Raw genomic sequence first — 21,504 nt, 5'->3', positions numbered from 1 at the left:
ATCCAAGGTTCAGGCAGAGAGATGATGAGGGACCTTTGCAGATAAAGCCTCTAATCCTGTCTGTGGGCTCCAGCTGGTGGGGGGGGGGGGCATCTGTGCTCGGCCCCTGCACAGGTGAATCAGTTCTGCCACCCCACCTCCATCCTGTATGCAGTATGGCGGATTGTCACGGTGCTTTGATCTCGCGAAGGTGGCACCCCAAACCCCCCCACCCCCACCCTTTGTGGATGCGGTGACAGTGCGGGTGTTATCGAAGAGATTTTTTTTTAAACATACGCCAAATGACAGCCCCGGTTGAGGGCTTAGCACAGGTCAAGCCTGTCTAAATTCAATGTGGCAGTGCGGAAAATTCACTTCATAACATTAGCGGCTGGGAGGAAGTGGGCTCTAATGAGTGTTATGACTGCAATTTTTTCATATAATTTTACCATCAGCTAAATTATGATCAAAAACATTAACAAAAACCGTCCATCCCAGACATTAACACTAATCTCCCAGTATATCCATTAGCGGGTCACTGACACACTTATAGATTGTTTAGCAGTAATTCAGACGTATATAAAAGTAGGTCCCCGAACATAAGCAGCTTATAAAACGACGTAAATGGCGATCATGTATCATTATTTTAGCTTGCGTTTCCTCAAATTCATCAAAAAAAATAAAACAGACAAAACAGCTGTGCTCCCAGTTTGACCTCTGACCCCGTCTGCACGTTCCATGTAAACTGATTCACATCTAACACGCTGGTTTACTTTGACAGGAACACAATGGGAGGATATGATTCGGCCCTTGGCGCAGATCAAAAAAACAACATTCCTAATGTCTTTACGCACTGTAGCAAGATCCCACTTATCATATTACTCATGCCTTTGTGTCCTTTTCTGCAGGCAAAGAGGTTTCTCTTCATGTTACCAGCTGGAAATATCAGTGATGAGCCTCTCCGCTTACTAAGCGCGCCGGTGTAAAGGCAGTTTGTGTGCAGATTCTGTGGCCGGCTGGCTGCACAGGTAAGCAGAAAATAGCTCTTAGCTCTGGTCTGACCTTGAGAAGGATGCCATTCAATCAGTGAGCTCACCGCAGTAAAGGCCATATCATTGCACTAATAGACTGAATCTTCCCCTCTGCCCGGATCATGGACAATGCATGGATGGCTTCCTCCTGCTTGCCAAGTTAAAGGGCCAATTTATCCGATAAATTAAACAGAGAAAATAAGCCATGATGAAAGAAATACTGCTGCTGGGCGGGTATAGATTGAACTTGTGTAACAGTCTGCACACCTAATTTCATTTTCAGTTTATAGACATAACAGAATATGATGACGGCAATTGACAAAACAGTTAAAATGCAAGACTGAACAGACTGTGCTTCTGTGCTCATTGCCAAGAACGCACATCAGAGGTGGAGAGAGTGTGAGGCGCGCTCCTTATCTACACCCCATCATCCAGCTGGAAGCAGACAGAGTCAACGTAATAAGGAGGAGATTTCAGAACAGTTGCTCGCTTTGAACTTTGAGGTGGCGCGATCAAATTCCACCTTATCAACTTGGCAGCTTAAACAAGTTGTGTTATTTTTCTGACGGCTTGCAGAGGGAGGTAGAGGGGGGAAGCTGGAACCGTCATAACTACTGGCTGCTGCAGTGCATCGTGACAAACAACGGCGGAAAACTTGGGATTTATTGCTCTGATAACCTTCCAGATACCTTCGGCTGCTGCTGTATGCCAGACAAGTCTGACAGAGTTATGCATCATTAATCCCCACGAACACTGCCAGTGATAAATAATGCGACGCGTCCCGATGAAAAATAAGGCAGTTATTACCAAACCATAAAGAATGGTATTCGTATCATCACTTCAAGCGGATAATAACGTGGAGATACGATGTTTCAAGGATTCAAAAGCACACTCATGGTGACAGTGAGCTGTATATTTCTGCTCTCGTCAACGAGCTGTTGGAAAAAGAACTCCCAATAAATAACAGCACTTGAGCAGAGTAAATCAAACATCTTTATATCAGAGCCATACTGCTTGCAATGCTGAGCCGACACTTAAGCTATCAGACAGCATTTAGTGCACAATAAACCAAAGTAAATAATGACTTGGCTCCATCTTTGCAATCACGGCTATGAGTATAAGCAGATAGCAGGTAATCAGATAGTATACAACAAGAGCAAAGTGTGTCTAGTAACTTGGTGCTCCACACAAAGAGCAGCTTATTAAACTCATCTGATAATTTCCCAAGGCTCAGACTTGAATCCAGTCCAATAAACATAGTAATACTATATCCCCTACAGGTGTAAATTCTTGGTGGTTGAGCAGTGCAAAGAGAAACTAAAAGGAACTCCGTTTGATACGGAGATGTTTCCAGCACCAGATGCTGTGGGGCCCTCACTTGTGAGAAGCCAGGCGAAGATCACTTACTTTCCTATTGAGAGTTGAAACATAAATTCAAACCCAGCTATAAATCAAATATAAATGTTCAGCTCCCCTCACTTTCCTGGGAACGGCTGCAATAACAATGTCACTCGACTCTGCCTGGTTACCATTAATGCCCTGGATTCCATCCATGCTAATGATTTGGTGCTTTATCCTGTGCGTTTTACAAATCCCACCGAAAAAGAAGGGAAATATTACTGACCTATTTAACGCTTTGCAGGTTAAGAGAAAGAAACTAGGGTCTGTGACAGATGCTCTTTACATATAGTATTTCCAAACCCTCTCAAAATGGATTCTCCATGCCAGATATAACACCCTGCGTGCCAATAATGTTAATACACCGAAACTCTGCGGCTGCAACTTTCACATTTCTAGACAGCAACGTTTCGGAGCCAGAAAAGAGGACAATGCACTCCAGTTAAAATCTAACTTGAGTGAAAAATGTGATTTCTATTTAGATATTGTTCTTTGTGCCAAGAGGCCTCCCCTTCTGCCAAAAAAATGAATTCGATTTCATTCGGTCTATTTTTTCCACGAAATCACGTACTCATAATAATCTTTAAAAAGCTGATCGTGAGCCAAAACTGATTCACCTAACTTCCATCCCACAGTGAATATTTACTGGAATGGCCACCAATCACCATCTGAGCAGTCTAACCTAGATATATACAGTCTAGTATCAGAATCCAATTCATACTGTATGTTTGTTTTTCGCACATTGTAAACAGACTTCTTAATTCCAGTGAAACCCTATTGTGTAGCAGGGGAAGCTCATTCTGATTACAGAGGCTGTTTAGAGAGAGCCATTCTTTGTGAAGCACACTTTACTTTAAAAGAAAACCAATTTCAGTGCAGCACCTGCCCCCTTCTGCCCTGTGAGCTTTGGTGAAGCAAATTCAATGAGTTTTCAGCCAACACTACAAGGCTGCTTGCCTGTAAGAATGTGCACTGACAGAAGGCTTTTAGAGAAGAATCAAGGTCACCACTACAATAACACGGCTCCGAGGATCTTCTCAAAGCCAGGGGGAAGTGCTGTGTCTCTCTCACACCCTTGAACTGGAAACCAATGAGTGCAAAAGGATACCAAGTTCAATAAACTTAACTTCACTTTGTCACCCCTGCAGAAAGACTAAATAAGCAGTTAAGAATGTTGCTATGGTATTATACACTTCAGGATAAACCAAGTGTGTGTATAAGAAAATCGCTGCAACATCAACTATAACCATAAGACTAATAGTTGCGGCTTCTAATCCTCACAGCATGAATATATTGTTAGTGTAATAATGCCACAGGCTAATCGCTGACATGCTAGCCTCTTTCAGGATAAATGTATCGTCACAGAGCAGCCTTTTGAAGAGAAAGAAAATATATTTAAAGAAAATAAACCGACCCTTAGTTTAAAGGAAACCTATCATGCTATATTTAAATGATATATTGTAGGGCCATACCTATATAAGGTATATTTATACGTTTCTGTTTTCAAAATACCAAACAGATCATGCATTTTAGCCATGCCTCATTTCGCTCTATGTGCTGTTTGCTGTCTACGGGTCTGATTCTGCTGACCACGCCCCCCCGCAGGAGAGGTGAGCCGTGCTCTGATCAGCTGCTGGGCTGTCAGAAGAGGGGGAGAAAAAGAGATCTCCGTCCTCCGTGTTTTATTATATAGAGTCGTTATTCATTTGTTTTAAAGCTCAATAAATAACAAAGAAGACCTTTGACCGGCACTTTTCTAATTTTGTCCGGAAGATTTAAACTAACGGACATCTTGACCGGCGAAACAAACTGAAACTGAAACTCTGCCGCACGGTCCCCTCGTTCCTTGGAAGAGGCGGAGAGGTGGGTGTTTGTCATCTGCTGGTGGACTAACCGGAGAGAATTACAGTGCTTGCCTCGACGGGGAGGGATTGCATTGAATTAAAGCAGCGGGAGCAAACGCTTGCCTCGGGGAGGGAGAAAGAAAGCCACAGCGGAGAATAAACAGAAGGGTAACCATGGTAAGCAAGTCTTCTTCACTGCTTTTGTGGCAGACTACAGCGCCACTTACAGGCCTGGCATATGTACTACAGCGTCTCCAGCGCTTTCGAACGGCAATGGCCGTGGCTGTCTCCTCCTGATCCATCTGGATCAGTTTTTATCAGATCCGTTGCAGCCCCTTATTTAGAGATTTGGGTATGGAGGAAAATAGAGAGGGTTGTGTTTTCTGACACTTGGTGAGTTCCCTGGAACACCGGGGACACATATTCATGTATAAAAGACGTACAAAAGTGCATTTTGCATGATAGGTCCCCTTTAACATATAATAACCAGATATAAAAATATACTTTACTGTATATTCCAATTGAATCCAATACAATTCTTATTAAATAAATGCATAGCAATTTCAGCTTATAATCATCTTTCTTTTTGGGGCAGAATGTTTTTTTTGCCATTTCTGTGCCATTTTACAGTATATCTCAAAATCATATTTACAGATTTTTGGTCCAAAGTTGGTCGAAGAGCCAGGGAACAAGTAATCAGGGTTTGGTGCATATCCAGGAACTTATTTGTGGACTTATTAAAAGGATAAGTCTGATGTTATTCCATATTTGTCTATGGTCCAAATCCAAAGTCCATTGGTTCCTAATAAAGAGGTAAATCTTTAAAAATAAGCCAATTAGTATCAAGTTGCACATATTACTCAATTAGGAGCAAGTAGTGCATTTATTGGGGACTTTTTTCTGAGTAAGTACACATTGGATGCCCTAGTAATTATATTTACTGCAGCAGGGAGATGTTTGTGGTTTGTTAACAACTTTTGGACAACTATGAGGATATATATATAACACATATCAAACTTTGAAAAATAAGGGATTACTACTGTAGTTAGCAGAACTAGCTTGTTGGAGTGGGTTTTGTTGCCTTAACACGCCAATTTCATCCCTAATTAATAAAAGACAAACATTCTGTAAATGTTCTTATAATCAATGTGGATGCTGAATCAGATGCAGATTAAATGTAAAATTATGAATGTATTAAACATGTAGGCTATAATTACAATTATATTTAATAATTATATTTTGAGAGTTAGATCATTTGCAGCCTTGGGAGAGCAAGTGTTATTTTGTTTTAATTATAACAAACACTATTATAGAGGTGTTAACTGAACTTAATTGTGTAGTTTGCCATGTTGTATTGGACTTCATTATTTGTATTTATATGTTTTTTCTAACATTTTGTCTGCCTTATTTACCAATGCAAAGTGCCAAGAACAATTTATCATGGTTTCACAAAGCATCCCGTCAGGTATCACATTTGTTCGTGTCAGTGTGAAGGCACTGTACGTACTTGTCAGTGTGCATGTCTAAAGATCTTTTTTAAATAATTGTTGATGATGGGAAAGCCCCAGCAGGCTTCTTTATAAAAAGGTTGTCAGAGAAATCACTGCCAGCTGCCAGCCACAGGAATTCAGAAATGCCAAACCAGCACTTTGTGATTGGCATAAGGAAGTTACACCCACTTTGTAATAATATGTTTCTCTTTGGTGCGTGGCCAAATGGGTCGCTGCCAATGTAGACATGACAGAGTGATCAGATCGTTCTGTATAAAAACGTCTAGCTGGGGAAAACTGTAATTATTTGCCTCAGGTCAGGGTCAGGTTGCTGTAAAGCTCATACATATAAATGAGATGTAACTTATAGAACAAATCTAATAATGGAGACTCAAAAACTCATATTAATGAATAAGCCATAATTATAGCCATTTGCCTTTACATTTTACACACTCTTTGACATGGTAATAATTAGGGATGGGAATTTGAAAGCAAATGTATATTCGAATATTCGACCCCCAAAAAAACGGTTAACCGATTAACCGAAATGTACATATCCAAAAAAGAAAAAGAAAAGGGGATTTGTTGTTACAAAAAAAATAAAAATAAAAGATTTTAACACATGTTCAAATAAGTATAGAAACCAAGTCGACTTTGTCAAATGTATTGAACTGGTGATCACAGTTTGAACAGTTGACAGCTATAGGCCTACAGCTTTCATGCTTAAAACATAACTTGGTTTTTAAATTAAAGAGGGATCATACACGAACAACATAACGGGTTAGTGTAACGTAACCCTATTACAACAGAGATCAACAACCTGTAACAGGGCCTATGCACAGAATGCAGCTATTCAATACTCATTCTTGTTTAAGAATATGAGCATGTCTACTCAGGGGAGAGGCGGGTGCGGAGGCGATTCACAATCAGGCCAGCTGTAGAGAAGACCCTCTCAGCTGGAATTTGGGCATAAGATGAGGTTTGAGTCTGCGTGATCAGCGTGTAGGGAGGGGCAGCAGCCATATCATTAGCTAGAACTAGCTAGATCTGATGGATTTGGACATAAACGCGAGTGAAGTATGACCGGACGCGAGAGAGAGATCAGCACCTGCAGCTCTGCCCGCTGTGAGGGACCGGTGAGCGGAGCAAAACACACCTTTAGACCTAACACACTTAGCTGTGGCACTGTCGTATACATTGAATTATTCCATTTGATAATATGTAATCAACTTAGGCACACCTCCTAAAAAAAAAGAATAATAAGGAATTATTAAAAATATTCATAACTCATATTCTCATATTCGAATACCTGAATAATTTCGAATATTCGATTAATCGTTCCCATCCCTAGTAATAATGCCACGGCACAAATGCTTAATGTTAATTCTTAACAAGCATGATTTTTTAAATGACTAAATTAATGATTTTGGTACAGTTAAGCAGCATGATACTGCACTGCTGTACCGATGGCAACTGTGGTGTTTTAAAGAAGTAAAATCAAGTGAACAAAAGCAGCAAAAACCCTTCAGAAGAAAATGAGCTCAACAGACTGACTGGAGTCGTACATCTTCCTCGGCTCCTCCACACCTGCTCAGGTTCGTCTATAATAACCTGCCGTCTGCTCTGCAGGTGTACTCTGTGGTAAATAGGTCTGGAGTAAATACCCAAATACATGCTACTGTATGTTTTGTCCCCCCTCCAGCAGCACTGTGTCTGCTCATTGTTAATCTACTTCTCTCCAGATACCAGCCCTAGCCTTGATGATACATTTACTTTCCATAAATCAATTTTTCAAACTCAGCAAATTACCCTACACCACAGGGACTCAGAGGAAATCAATAAGGCAGAGGTCCTGAAGATGCTCAATAGTCAGTCCAGTCACTTCCTGTCCGCCTGCTTCAAAAGCACAGTGATGGAGCTCAGAGGTAAAGATAACACAGGTCAATAATAACCATCTGACCAGAGACAAGTGCAACATAGCAGCAGGGTGGGGGTGACATAAGAAAGAAAACGTTGCATACACCTTCATTGCTGTTATACAATGTTTTAATGTATGCATAGAAGCAAAGATTCCCACCTCAACTACATATGAAAAAATATCTTAAATGTCAAGTATGTACTTTTGTGAGACATTAATTCAAATTCATATTTTTCACCCCTTCAAGAAAACCAAGAAACTAGTAAAAATCACTTTTATAGATATTATTTTTCTACCTAAACTCTGTTTTAAAACATGCAAACCATAATTGATTTTAGCTACAGGCTACAATGAGCTGCACCAGAAGTGTTGTCTCACTTTAATACCACATTCTGATATGATACAATATACTAATTTTCCTTGTCTACTATTGAGCAGTTAGTCAATTAAGAAATGAATATACCCCGCTGATACAAGACATGCATCGATGGCGGTTAATCAAACTGCAACTTTGGAAAACCACTGCCAATTACACTTTTTAAAATGTTATTAAATGCTTGTTTTTCTTTTCTAAAAAAGTACCTGTAGCTGCCTAACAACCATCTGGACTTAGATTTAAAAAGTCAGCAGGTTATCTGTTTTCTTTTGTGCATTGATTTTCACTTCCTACTTAAGGTCATAGATTATTTAATGCCCCCTTGAATAACTTTGATGGAGGAAGTAATGCTACCATCACATGACATGTGCGGCTGAGGTGCCTATAAGACCCTTGAGACAGAAACAGATATGTGATATCATGCTGCCAGCCCCCCTGCTATACTTAAACAGCAGCTTTCAAGGAGGGAGATTTAATTTCTTTACATGTTTACCTTTGTTTCATCCCTACCTACCCCTCCCCTCCATCACTTCTGTTCTCTCTGCCTTCCCAGGAGACAAAGCCGGCAGTCAGCTCTAATAAACAGTGGCATGAAGCCTTACAGTGATGGCGTATGCCGAGGCATCCGATGTGATCAATTATCGAGTGGCCGATTCTCTTTAATTAGGGGGTTTAAGTATCGAGTTAGCCTGGGTGGGAAGCTGAGAAGCAGCATGTAAACCAACCTCATTACACTGCAGTGATTCACCTCCCAGGAGCTGTGATCCACGCACTGTTTACACCATACATTTGTTTCTGTGGTAACATATCGAGTGGAGGAATGGTTTAGTGACAGACCCAGTTTTTTTTCTGGGTCTCCTCTACTCTCTCTCCATTTTCTTTCTTTCACTCTCCCTCCCACTCACTGCTGAAGAGGCTGTCACACTGGTTTGCCTTTTGTTGTGGAGAGTCTGGAGAGGTAGCACAATGTGTCCTAGTTAAAGCAGTGCCCCATCTGCCCAGCATAATTAGACAATTATGCTGGAAGGATCCGTCATTAATTCCTTTGTGGTGGCCAATTGCGCACCACAAAGGAGGTCTCAGGTTTAGTTTTCCTTTGCAGATCTCTGTTCATTTACCCCGGCCTGTGTTATCGTCCTCCAGTATTGATACTGTGGAAACTTAGGGCATGAAAATATTCTCCTGCCAATATTGACTGGTTTGTACAGTTTTAGTGAAAAGGCCAAGGGGAATGTTGGCTGCCGTCTCGAGCTGAATTAAAACAAGCAGCTAGGAAACAGCATGGAAAAAACACGGGCAGGCACACAACAAACAACCATAGTTAATGCATCAAGGTTATGCGTACTGATGAAATATGCATTATGTGGAATTAGCTCTGTGTTGCAATGGGGGCTGTATAGACTAATCTGAGCAGGAAAACCTTCGCATCCATATTCAAATGCCTGACCTACTAAACCACCACCAATTAAACCTGTAATTCATTCAATGAATTATTATCGGACTGAGGAAATACTAAATGAACAACCACCCCTAAACTTTTCAGAAATGTTGATCCGTTTCATGAGGTCCTATTTACACTGACGATGCCAACTAACGGCAATCAATTCAATCAATTTAGTAAACAAGCTCATATTTGTATTATGTATGGCATCACCTTAAATATAGTCCCTGTAAACAGTGTCTGGCTCACAGCTGAAAGCATGGAGTATGATATTTGTAATTATAAGAAAGTAAACAACTTTGGTGTCTTTACTTGACAAACAATTGATCTTACTGTACTTTGACCGACTTCATATTTGCTGGGTATATTGTTAAGGACCCAAGAAAGTGCACTGCACTCCAAAATCACTTCCTACTGTATATGCCATTATGGTTACTTCTGCCAAACTTGTACAGTTAAAGTGTCCATATTGTAAACGTTTTGGAACATATAGTGCCCCCATATGGAATAAAATATGATGCTTTCACTACTTTGAGCCGAAAAGTAGCAGTTATACAACAGAGAGCCATTGCTAGATGTGATGCGACACTGCACCTGCCATTGACGTCCCACATTTACGACTCACAATAAGTGCAAACTGCAGATTGATTATGTAAAGAGCAGTGCATGAGTTAACTTAATGATATGGGTCTAGCTGAGTGACGTTCCACCTCAGCTTTCTGTCTGTTGTTATAAAGCAACCTGCTGCTTGTGAAAGAACAATTTGCAAACTCCCTATCGAACATATGTGCTGTCACATTAACGGTTTCACAGTTACGCTGAGTAACTCAGCTTGACAGAGACATGTGGGAAGATATCTTACAATGTAACTCAAATCTGATTAAAGCAGTGATCTAATCAGCCATGAATTCATCTGTGAAGACAAGCAGGCGAGAGAAAATCACCGCGGAGAATTCTGTATAATTATCAGAAATCTCACAGCGGTACATTAAAATTCTAATTACGACATATTATCTTAATTGCAAAGGAGATGCAAATCAAAACAAGGTTAACGCTGCTCCCTTAACATGCAGGAGAACATGTGGTGGGAACCTCTTCAATATTCACTGAATCAGCTTGACTTGTTCGACATGAGAGGCTGTCATTTTGTAATACTTCCCCCTCTTAGGGGCGATAATCCTAGCTGAGAGCACAAGCAGCAGCAGCAGAGGCGCAGTCGTGCAACAATGAGACAGAACAAACATCTAATTGCTGTGCATTCATTTCTTTTTATTGTATTAAACAAAGCTGGTGACAGCTCATCGCAAGTCAACTACTGTTGCTGCCCAGAGAAAACCATGTACCTCGGAAATGAATCAGGAATTAAGAAAAAGCATTCCTATCACTCCAACAGAACACAAAACCAATTTTCACTCGTGGCCACTAATGCTGAATAAGAAACATCCCGTATAATGTGCAACAAATACGAGAAAAAAAGTTCTCAAGAAACTGCAACTCCCCAGGTACACAACAAATTGCTTGCCATAAATTCTATTTGACAGGTGCACACTGTAACTCTGCAGACATAAGACAGCCGGATGACAGCAGGCACAAGGGGTAATAGTGAAAGGAGAGGAACGTGCCATTGAACATGGATTTATGAGCGGGGTCCAGACTGAGGCGATCCATCAGTGGAGAGGCATAGCATCAAACGTGGTCATGTTTAGGACACATTTAAATGAGGGTTTCAAAGACTGCAAACACATAAAAACATGTGTGATGTGTTGGGAAACAAGCAAATTGCTGCTTTTTAGCCGAGGAGAAGTCTGTTGCCACCCACAAAGGCAACTTTTTATCTGGTTCAGTCTCTTAATTGGAGTATTTATGCTTTGATAGAGAGCTCCCATTTCTCCCAAGGTTCTCGCAGAAGGCTAATAACAGTATGTGGCAGCTTTAAACTAATGGCAGCAGTGTTTGAAACATCAGATTCCTGACAGAAAATAATAAACTAGAGGTGCCCAATGTTTTCACTAAAAGATATTAGAGTTCCTCTACCAATTGGCTTTGGGGATGGCGGTTACCCACACACTGTAAATCGAGTTTCTCTTTCTCACTTTCTTCCACAAACACACACATACAGTGCAAACAGTCTCACAGCCCTACCCTTTGCTGGACAGAAATTAATGGGGACCCCAGGAGTTCCCTTTGGCCCTGGCACTTACAGCCTATAACAGAGCCGCCAGCTCCGATCACTCCTGAGAAAGCAAAAGCTGCTCTGGGATCGCTTTACAATTCTCAGGGGCTCGAATAACCTGATCTTGAACTGATCCTGTGCACTGATCCTTTGGTATTGGGTTAGGAACGTGTGAAGGGGCCTGTTGAATGAGCTCGCTGGATATCAACATCCTCACTCCGTGTTGCTCCAGCCCGGCAGATTGTTTGACTTGATTAGTCTCTGCCCGAGTGTTCGACTACCCAACGCCAAGCCCTCCAGACACCGGTATCAGTGTGTCAGAGGGAAAAGTGCTCTCCCAAGTCTCAAGGTGGAGCCCATTACCCTGAGTGAGAGCACTGTAAGTTAATAGGATTTGTTCCCGATCAAGAGACTGAGCTATTTCCTGAGGCTGTTACAGGCCGAAGCACAAAAATAAATGTGCCTTTATTCAACACTAATAAGCAATCCCACCCCCTCCCAAAAGAAAACTCCCCACCACCGACCACTCTGACCCCACCCTATCTTTTGCTCCTTGTTGGAATATCTGTTTTTACTGCAGGAGGTTGTGCTCTCCCTCTCTTTTCCTCTTGGTTTTTTTTTTCTCCCGAGCAGCCAGTAAAAGTAAAAGCCTTGCACTTTTTGTCTAAAGGAGCCATTTGTTCAGGTGAAAATGAAACTTGCATGGTAAGCAGAGCCAGGTCTGCGGTTGGACAGGGGCAGAGGGGATTCCAGATTAATCATAGGGACTATCCACCGTGAGGATATTCATTGAGGAGTAATTGCCAAGGGGCTTTATGTAATGTATTCTCCCCATGAGGTAAAACCTTGTAGCAGTGAGAAAGGATAATAGAGTAAGAGGATCATATAAAATGTTTGCTGCTCCAACCTTTAACTCAGAGCTTAACCCTGACCTCGGATAGTAATTACAGAGTTAATTGCCTACTGATCTGAGGAGGAAGCGCCATCCAGCTCTACTGCAGAAGTCAATTGGGCTTAAGAGCCTCCTTCTGAGGTGCAACAGATCACAGATTGTCTTGTATGATTTAGAGAAGAGACAATTAGCAGTATACGGTCAAGTGGATGTAGGCGTTAAAGTTATTTGGTGTTATGTTTATAGCATCTACAGCTGGACAGTCATTTCGTTTTTATCATGTATCTATGTTTACTGGAATCATTATCAACTGACACAAATAGGTGTTTATATTCAATCAATATACATTTTTCTTCTTCTGAATTCATCAATTGGTTTCAATAGTCTGAAACCGCCAACTGTTTTTTTGTTTGCAAAGATATAAAACTGAGAAAAGCAGCATACCTTCACACTTAAGAAGACAGAACTGCGGATTGTTTGACATTATTGCATGATACATTACTTTAATTGTTGTTGTCAAATCGAATACTGCACTAATTCTTTCAGCACTTAATTATATATCAATGGCTTCATATCTTGTTATGGATTTATGACAGTTACCATAATGATGGATACACAGACAAATCCAATATATGAACATCAATTACTTTTGCAATCTGCCATTTTAAAATATTGTGACGATATGTGTAATTGTTTTATGGTCTCATTTTTAGGGTGAGAAAGTTTATAGATTTTGCATTTGTCTGCATGTATTTAAGCAAGACAAATATATTGTTATTAATATGGTGAATTGATTATAGCCATGTCACTCAGCATGATTCTGACCGAATCGCCCAACACTACAAGAAACTCGTCTTCCTTTGCTGTGCAACACAGGTCCAAAGTTTTGACAACTAAAGTTGAAAAATAAAGCATATTAGACTATATAATAAGCCTCTGAGTGAAAAAAGAAATCAGACACATTTCCTCAGGATTTGTTTAAAACCTTAAGAGAAAATAGAACTGGCGCATTTCACCACAGATCTCAGCACAGCTCACTGAGGAAACCTGAATGTCTTCAGTGAGTCAAATAGTTAAGTTGAGCCGGTGCTGCCATAAACCCGGTGGGAGAGCTTGGAATAATCTAGGCGATGTTAATGATGCAATTTATATGTGAGGGGACCGGTGTTTGGCAGGCTCTTTCCGTCTGAGCGGGCTGCACAACCCAGCGCGCTCCCAGCACCCCCTGCTAGATGGAGGGGGTGGAGTAGGAGGAGGATGTCAGAGCCCATGTGAAAAGAGGGAGCGAGCGAAGCACTGATAAGAGCCATTACTATTAGTGTCTGTCTGTCACCTGCTGTGCGTCATCCAGCCTTCTCTCTCTCCACATGTGCCCCCATCCCCGTCGATCCATCCCCATCCGTTTTCCTGAGGCACATCACTTCAAATTTGCACTCACCTACACATTTTCCACGCTGTCACAGATATACTCGGTAGGCTTGAAAACTGAGCCAAGCTGCACTCTGAAAACTACTGCGAGCTTTGTTTCAAAACACTTGTGAATTAGTGAAGGTGCAGACAGCTGCCAGCGTTTATCCGATAAACAAAATAGCTGTAGATGAATAACCGAACTGGCATACGGACAGGCAATATTCTAGACAAACGATTTCTCAGTTTTTCCAAGTAAACACAAAGCCTAATTTGGTATTTCATTTATTACTTGGCCCAATTCTACAGCTCCATAAACTTATGAACTCGGGAGAAATGAACAGTAATTGCAGGCTGTTCTTTATTTTCTTTAAACCTTTTTAACCAAAATATTTAAAGCTGTTTTTCCCAGTTGCTATGCAACACTTCAACCGCAAGAGTGGGAGCATGCTGAGAATGTGCCAAATAAATGCTACTGCCACAGACATTCTGCGGGGGAAATATGAGAGAGGGGCATCTTTCAATAATCAAATGAAAATGTACAATCATCCTTTCATTCATCAGTTTCTTTACTAGTGTCGGCAGATTGTTCAAAACAATGGTTTGTTAAATGAATGATTGTTTACAGTCTGAAAGGCTCTCAGACCATCCAGAGTCATGTGAGCACATGAAAGTGCCTGCTTTTAACTGCAGGACACAGCAACGTGGCAGGCGGACCAAGTGTCCTGTGCAAAATATCATTCGGTAATTTGACATGAGAATGCTGCCAGATATGTAGACTGCTGTACGTTTCACGAGTCCTTTTAGATTTCACTCAGAGCTCGCCTCGAGCCTGGGCAACTGAACAAGAGCCGAGCAAAAAAGCAAGCAAGCCAATGGTGCTGCCTTTCTTCCCGAGCCTGGAACCAAGGACTTAAAGCAAGGACACGTTATGCAAGAAATCACATTCAATTCCACTGCCAGCCTCTGAGGCCAGATGATACACATTGAGTGAGTCTGTCTCTCGAGCCCTCAATGTTAATCAACACTCTTTCCTATGCATACTTATGAGTTACAATCTACTCCCCACGTCTTCCCTTTGGCAGCTTAAATTAAGTCGCAAATTTGACGGCAAATTAACTTCAACAGGGACAGTAATATGTCACCTATACAGCAATCTGTGCCATTTCTCACCAGGGCGACAGCAATCTTGTGCATCTGAGAGGAAAATTCAATCAAACAAATTATATTCTTGTGAAAGTCATATTCGAGTAAACAGAAGAAAGAAGGCGAGACACGGTGGGGCCATCAGCTGTTAACAAATCCCTCTGATGACAGAGCCCTGCATAATCGCCCAGTCAACCTTTATCAATGTGATCACAGAGCTTGAGATTTAATGCATGCTGGTATTAGCTGTGACATACCGTCACAATAAAGTTGAGGTGGGAGGAACACATGCTCAGAGGGGGTGTGTACGTACACGTGTGTGTAAAGAGGAGGTGGATGGGGGACCAACAGAGATCTCTTCACTTCATCATTGAGTAAATGGCACCACAGACGTGAGCTGCGACTTCACAGCTGCCTCATGGCGGGTGACATTGAAGCCCACGCATGAACACATCGCTCATCAAAGCGAATGAGGCGTTCTTTGCTTCCGCTGCTAGTGCGGAGGAAAAACAATGGCAGCCCCCCTCAAGTGCACACTTGCACACCTGGAATGTCTAGAATGAGAGGAGATGGGGATGAGGAAGGGGGAACAAAAATCCATTTGGTTTCATGCATCTCTCACAAGAAGCTTAACAGACTGTGACCTTCCAGTGCTTCGTAATGGGGAGGAAACGGCAAGACCCCGGTGCCATAAAACGGCTCAGAGTGGGTGCTAACAGTGGTTGTGCAATTAACCTGTGTTAAAACAAACAAGAGGCTTTTGCTTTAACAACGGGCACATACTTGAGAGGGTTGATTTCTGCAGCGTGAATTCAAAGGCCCACCAGGGTTCAGGTTTTAATCGGTCATTAGTGTGCTCATTTCGGCACAGCTGCACTGAGATTTATGCAACTACAAGCAATCAATGTGATCAAAAACACAAACTAAAGAGCCAAAAATCTCTTCCCAGAACCTAAAATGAAAATGAACCACCAAGTGAAAAGTCTCTTCTTTAGAGACAAAGAATATTTGTCTTAACACCAATCATTAAGAGTGAGACGAATGTAACTTAAAAACAGAAAGCAACAGTAAAATTGTGAATGCCCTCCTTTAGCTGTAAGCACATCCTCCTTAAAGTGCAGTCACACAGTTTGAACACAAAAGCTCCAGTCTTTCTCCTTAACTGTCCTCATTTCTCTAAGTGGAACCAGACGTAGGCATTTCTTCATTTAGCCCATTCAAATAGAGACAAGTTGCTAGAGTTCTTTATTTATTTAACAAAACGAGCTGTAAAAGCCAAACATTAGGTCATGGAATATTTTCAACCCGAGAAATAAGTCAAAGCCTTCAATGAGACATCAAACCCAGTTTAAGTGTTCCCCTACAAAATATGAGCTTGTGAGGACCTTTTTCGAAGTCAAGTAGTGCTGTGGGATTGTTCTGTTTTTTAAATACAACTTTCAACAGTGTGGTGCACATGCGTTTCCAATTAAGAGCTCAGAGCCAACATCCAAACCTGGGCCCCATTCACCCCTTCCACCATCGACCAAGTCTGAGGAAATGTTAAACAGGCATCATAACCAAAACAGAGACGGCCGATTTCTCAAAAGCCTTTCCTTTATAAACAATAATTAAAACATCACCGTGAATTGATGATATAGACTTCCAACAAAGCACACGATCCAAATAAAGACCAGGGAACATACTTAATCATAACTTTTTTGCGACGCTCTCACAGCTAGGGCACTTAGACATATCAATTTGTTCTTTTGGGTGAATGGGTACAAAGCCTGCTTACAGTGCAAAGAAATAAAATATGTCAATGCTGTTGATTTGTGAGGACCATAATGAGAATGCACGGTTTACACGAGGCACTCCGAGCGGGATCTACTTCCCTGGCAGGAGCAATAACTCCCTATGAGCCTGTCTCTGCTCAGACTTCAATCTCTTGGCCCTAAGGAGCTGTTGGAGGACTTTGATGTTCTGTCTAAATGAATTGACTGTGCTTCTTGATACAGCCCTCCAGTCAACCGACTCGCCCCAGTGATTCTGTCACCTGTGATAAACACCATGCGTGCTCCGCGGTACCAAATTCTGGATCGCATGCTCAGAGAGGCCACAATTTATTTTGCCTTCAACTTTGTAAATGACTGAAAGAAATATGATTGTTGTTTCCCGCCGTGCCGTATCTGAGGCGAAGCCCCTTTGATGTGTGAGGCTGTATGAGAGCAGGCTACACAGGGCTGGTTTGTGTTACCTTACAGGCCTGCAACATCCAGTAGGTGAGCCTTTAGGGCATGGTGTTTGTTAGAGCCTTGGCAAAGGCAAAACAACCTTCAACCTACTTCTATCATTGCATTTTTTCCTCTTTAGAATCAGAGCCAGACAGCTTTGCATACAAGCTAAATCTAAGGCTTATTTAGAAGCAATGGTGCACAGATAAGGAAGTACAGATGTGTAGATATGTCTACCTTGGGACTCTAGTTGCCATGATGTGTGCTTTGAATATGGATAAGTTGTGACAGGAGCTATAATGCAAGATAACATAAAAAAAGAGTTATGTGCCAGTGCTAAAGATAGCACTGAGTGCAACCAATGGACGACGAGCAAACGGTGCAATGGATGATTTCGATCAAAGAGCGGGGCACAGACGGTGGCTAAAGGGAAACAATACTTATCCATCTAAGCTTCAGCTTGGTCAATTCTCATTTGACTAAATCCAATTACCATCGATTCTGCATCTTCTTAAAGCCAAGGTTTAGGTTTTCCTTGATAGTGCAGAAATCTTAACTCGATGAAGCGGCAGTATTTAACCTATTACAGCCTCCGATGAAGCGGATAGGTTTTGGAGGAAAGTACGAGTTCTACTGGCAAAGGCATTGATCCTCCCACACCCTGGGTTTTCCCAGCGTGTGCAGCGATTCCTGTGCAAAGCCTCTGAACACTTCTCCCTCTCCTCCAGCGGCGGTGGTGCTCCTGAGCAAACCTGCCCTGGATCGAGAATCTCATTTAGTCACTGGGCCCTTTGATGTGGATTCAGTGCTGCAGTGCATATCATTCGTGTTTGAAGGTTCAGCTTCCACAATACAGCAGGGTTTGAAGTTTCACATATTGCAAGTGCTACAATGTGATAATCTGGGAGCCGGTTATGCATTATACATATTTCATAAAAGAACACCATCACCTGAAAGTGGAATGTGGAAAAGTGAGCGCTTCAAGGTATATATTGACAGAAACTGTTTCTGAGACTCCTGGGTGTGGGACGAAAACACTCTTTATCATGAGCATTTCAGAATCGACATCTTCTCTGTGAAAGGGGTAAATATCCAAATAAACAGAGTAGAATAACATTTGACTGGGGTCTGCCATGCCATTATAAGAGCGATTTAAGTTGACTGAACGTTTCTCACAGGGCACAGGGGCCATGACGGCTCTTTTTCCAGAAAGAGCCTGCAATAAAAATCTCCTTCTCCATCTGATTTCACAATGGGGTTGTTGCACACCTTGGGGCATTTCCTTTTGTGCCTTCTTAAATAAAACATAACAAATGCCTGTCAAGGTCTATGTCCTTACTGAGACACCAAGCTAAAGCTATGGCCTAAGCTGGTGTTGGGAAAAGAAACAAGAACATCATCACGATTTCCATGGTTGTGTTGGGAAAACCACATTTTGAAATCCAACTGCATCCAGTATATTTAAAAAAATAAGGGTAATTCTTGGCGAAAAGATTAAATCTCGTGGGCAGTTAATGTCTGCGAGTGGCTGAGGTTTATGTAAACACTTCTGATTGTTATAATTAAATAGCGTCAGTATGGAGGTGCACAGCTCCACATCTCTTTTTAAAAAGGATGCTTACCGTCTCCAAAGCATGGGGATTGTGGCAGCCTGAGGGCCTGCTTGTTTTTCTGTATCTATCTTGTGTTAAATACACATACAATCACACACACATACACATCAGTACAAATACGAGCTCTACACACTGTTCTTACACGTACAAACAAAAACCCACACACAATAAAGAGACGGCGCTTTCACAAACATCAGCCTCTCAATTAGCTTCTGCGCTCATTTCTCCTCGGAAGAGAATTATTTTTCAGCTGGATGCTTTTTCTTTGTTTATTGTGAGCAGACCAAAGCCTTATCAGCGACTAATCACTGCATGTCAAATTCACAGACTTACTGCAGTCACTTAAAAAAGAAAAAATATTCAGTGAATAATCTTCTCCGATTCAGATTGGCATTTTAGATTTGCGGCAATCTTCTTTTTCTTTTAGATACTCAGATCTGTCAGGCAGGAGATCAGCATTTGTTTGATATAATTCGTTGTGACATGTTAATTGCATCTACTTGTAATTCTCTCTAATTGATGTTTGATATGTCTCAGGAAATTAGGCCAACTAGATAACACTGCAAATATTATGAATCCTCCCTGCCTTTCTCTTTCCGTGGCAGCTCTGATGAATTCACAACACCTTAAACTGTAATGTGTCTTGATGCTGTGCAGCTATGCTCTGTATTCCCAGGCTGACAAACCTAAGGTTGGAAACATACCGCTGTATATTTAAAAACACATTCAGGGGGCAAGAGAAGACTAACCTGTGCAATCTTCACGGAGTTCTGTGTCGAACCTCCTGCATGGTATTCAACTTTGTTCTTCTGGACAATTTCTTCAAACCTGAAATAAATAAGTAGAAAAAACAAGGTTAACCACAAAGTGAATTAGACCAGACCTACTGATACAAGCTTAGTGTAAACGTTAGATACAGCCAGATTTATCCTAGGCAGGGTACAGGTTTATCAACACTTGTCACATTGAAACATGTGTAGGAGGAGTGAGGAGAAATTGCATTTCATAAGCATCGCAAATTAGCCAATACAAAATCCATTAGGCGAGGTTACACAGGTACAGTAGAAGAGCAGCTGTGAATATAGATAATGACATTTAGTAAAGACATTTGCGGTCTCCAGAGAATGGATCATAATGACTTCAAGCATAATTTGTATTTATAAACTATCAACATGTTATATATTCAACCAGTTCAACACAGGATACAATTACCAAATGCCAGTGAGTGTCAGTGGTAGTATGAACCAGGCATATGAACATAGCAAGCTGATACAATAATGTTAGCATCAACCATTTTAACTGCTAACCATCAATTTTGCTATATTTTTTCAGAATGTGTCCAATCTTTTCATAACCATTCCCACCATTTATCTATTAGGGTACTTCTAACTAACAATTTCAACCATTTACTGTATCTGTTCATTTTAGTAATTTCTTGCACAATTGCTCAACATACTGTTCAGGTGTTTCTGCTTACAAGAATTTTTCAATTTTCGTGACATTCCAGGAGAAAGCTGTTTATGAAAATTGCGCAAAAAGAAAAAGCTGCGAGCAAATGCTGGATTTTGTTAGATGGGAAACTTGACCACAAATGTTGCTGGAGTTGAAAAGAGGCCGTTGGGGTTTAAATGCCAATTTGATAAAAGCAAAAGAGGAACATTACCCACAGATGGCTGTAGTTAGCCAGACACTATTAAAGCAAGATGAGTTATTTCGGAGGGAACTTGAACTGCTTCCTCAAAGGGATGCATGAAATAACAGAAACTATTCATCTTTCACTATTCATCTTTCCAGATCGGCAGCCATTTTGTTTTTCACAAGTGATGTTTCAGAGCAATTAGGAAAACAAGTTCTACAATTTCCTTGTGTACAAAAACGTCATAGCCAGATCACTTGTTTAGACAACATCTGATTTAATGTGTGATGTCCATACAGCACAGTTTACAGACGGGTGTAACAGACTGAACACATTGAGTAAAGAAAACAGACATGACATTGGGGAGTGGGGAGTAAATACTTGCAGAGTTTTCAAACATAAGCCACGGGAACACCCTTGGGTTTCGAGTGAAATACTGAAGGCGGGTTCTATCATTTTTGCATTTTCCCCATCATAGTGCCATTTCAAACATCAATAGCTTCAATGCTTAGGCGTAACATGATGCAAAGCTGGGCTATGTCGCCAGATAGAGTCTTTATCTAGCTGAGAGTATGAATAATGTGTATTCTCCACATCTTCACACAAACAGCCTCCCAGGGGGCTGGCTATATAAATGTGCCCACCCTGCTAAGGAAATTGACCTAACTGCAGTCAAGATGATACGCCACATAAAAAAAAGGTCCTTGGCTTTCTTTTTCAACTGTAAATTGATCACTTTACATTTGTGACTGTATTTAAATCATCGGTACAAATCCAAATGGCATGGTAAATAGTTCAGGGTGGACCATTACATTACCACTGTTATGTGTAATTCCACCTTAAATGAACTGTATAGGGTTTGTTGAGCAAGTACTTGAGTTTAATCCCAAGGGGTGCTGGGTATGTAATGTCTCCGATACAGAGTTTCGATACATTCCCTTTTTTCA

General features: G+C 41.3%; 1 protein-coding gene across 3 annotated transcripts in view; it reads right to left on the bottom strand.

Moving 5' to 3' along the window:
* Positions 1-21,504, bottom strand: part of adkb (adenosine kinase b) — a 100,319-nt gene that overhangs the window by 63,810 nt on the left and 15,005 nt on the right. For all 3 annotated transcript variants that reach the window (XM_034120148.1, XM_034120147.1, XM_034120149.1), the window contains one exon: positions 19,671-19,749. In XM_034120148.1, coding sequence (XP_033976039.1) covers positions 19,671-19,749 — 79 coding nt within the window. The remainder of the gene's footprint in view (positions 1-19,670; positions 19,750-21,504) is intronic.

Source organism: Trematomus bernacchii, unplaced genomic scaffold, assembly GCF_902827165.1.
Source record: "Trematomus bernacchii unplaced genomic scaffold, fTreBer1.1, whole genome shotgun sequence".
Taxonomy (NCBI): Eukaryota; Metazoa; Chordata; class Actinopteri; order Perciformes; family Nototheniidae; genus Trematomus; species Trematomus bernacchii.
This window is presented reverse-complemented; position numbering and strand designations above follow the sequence as displayed.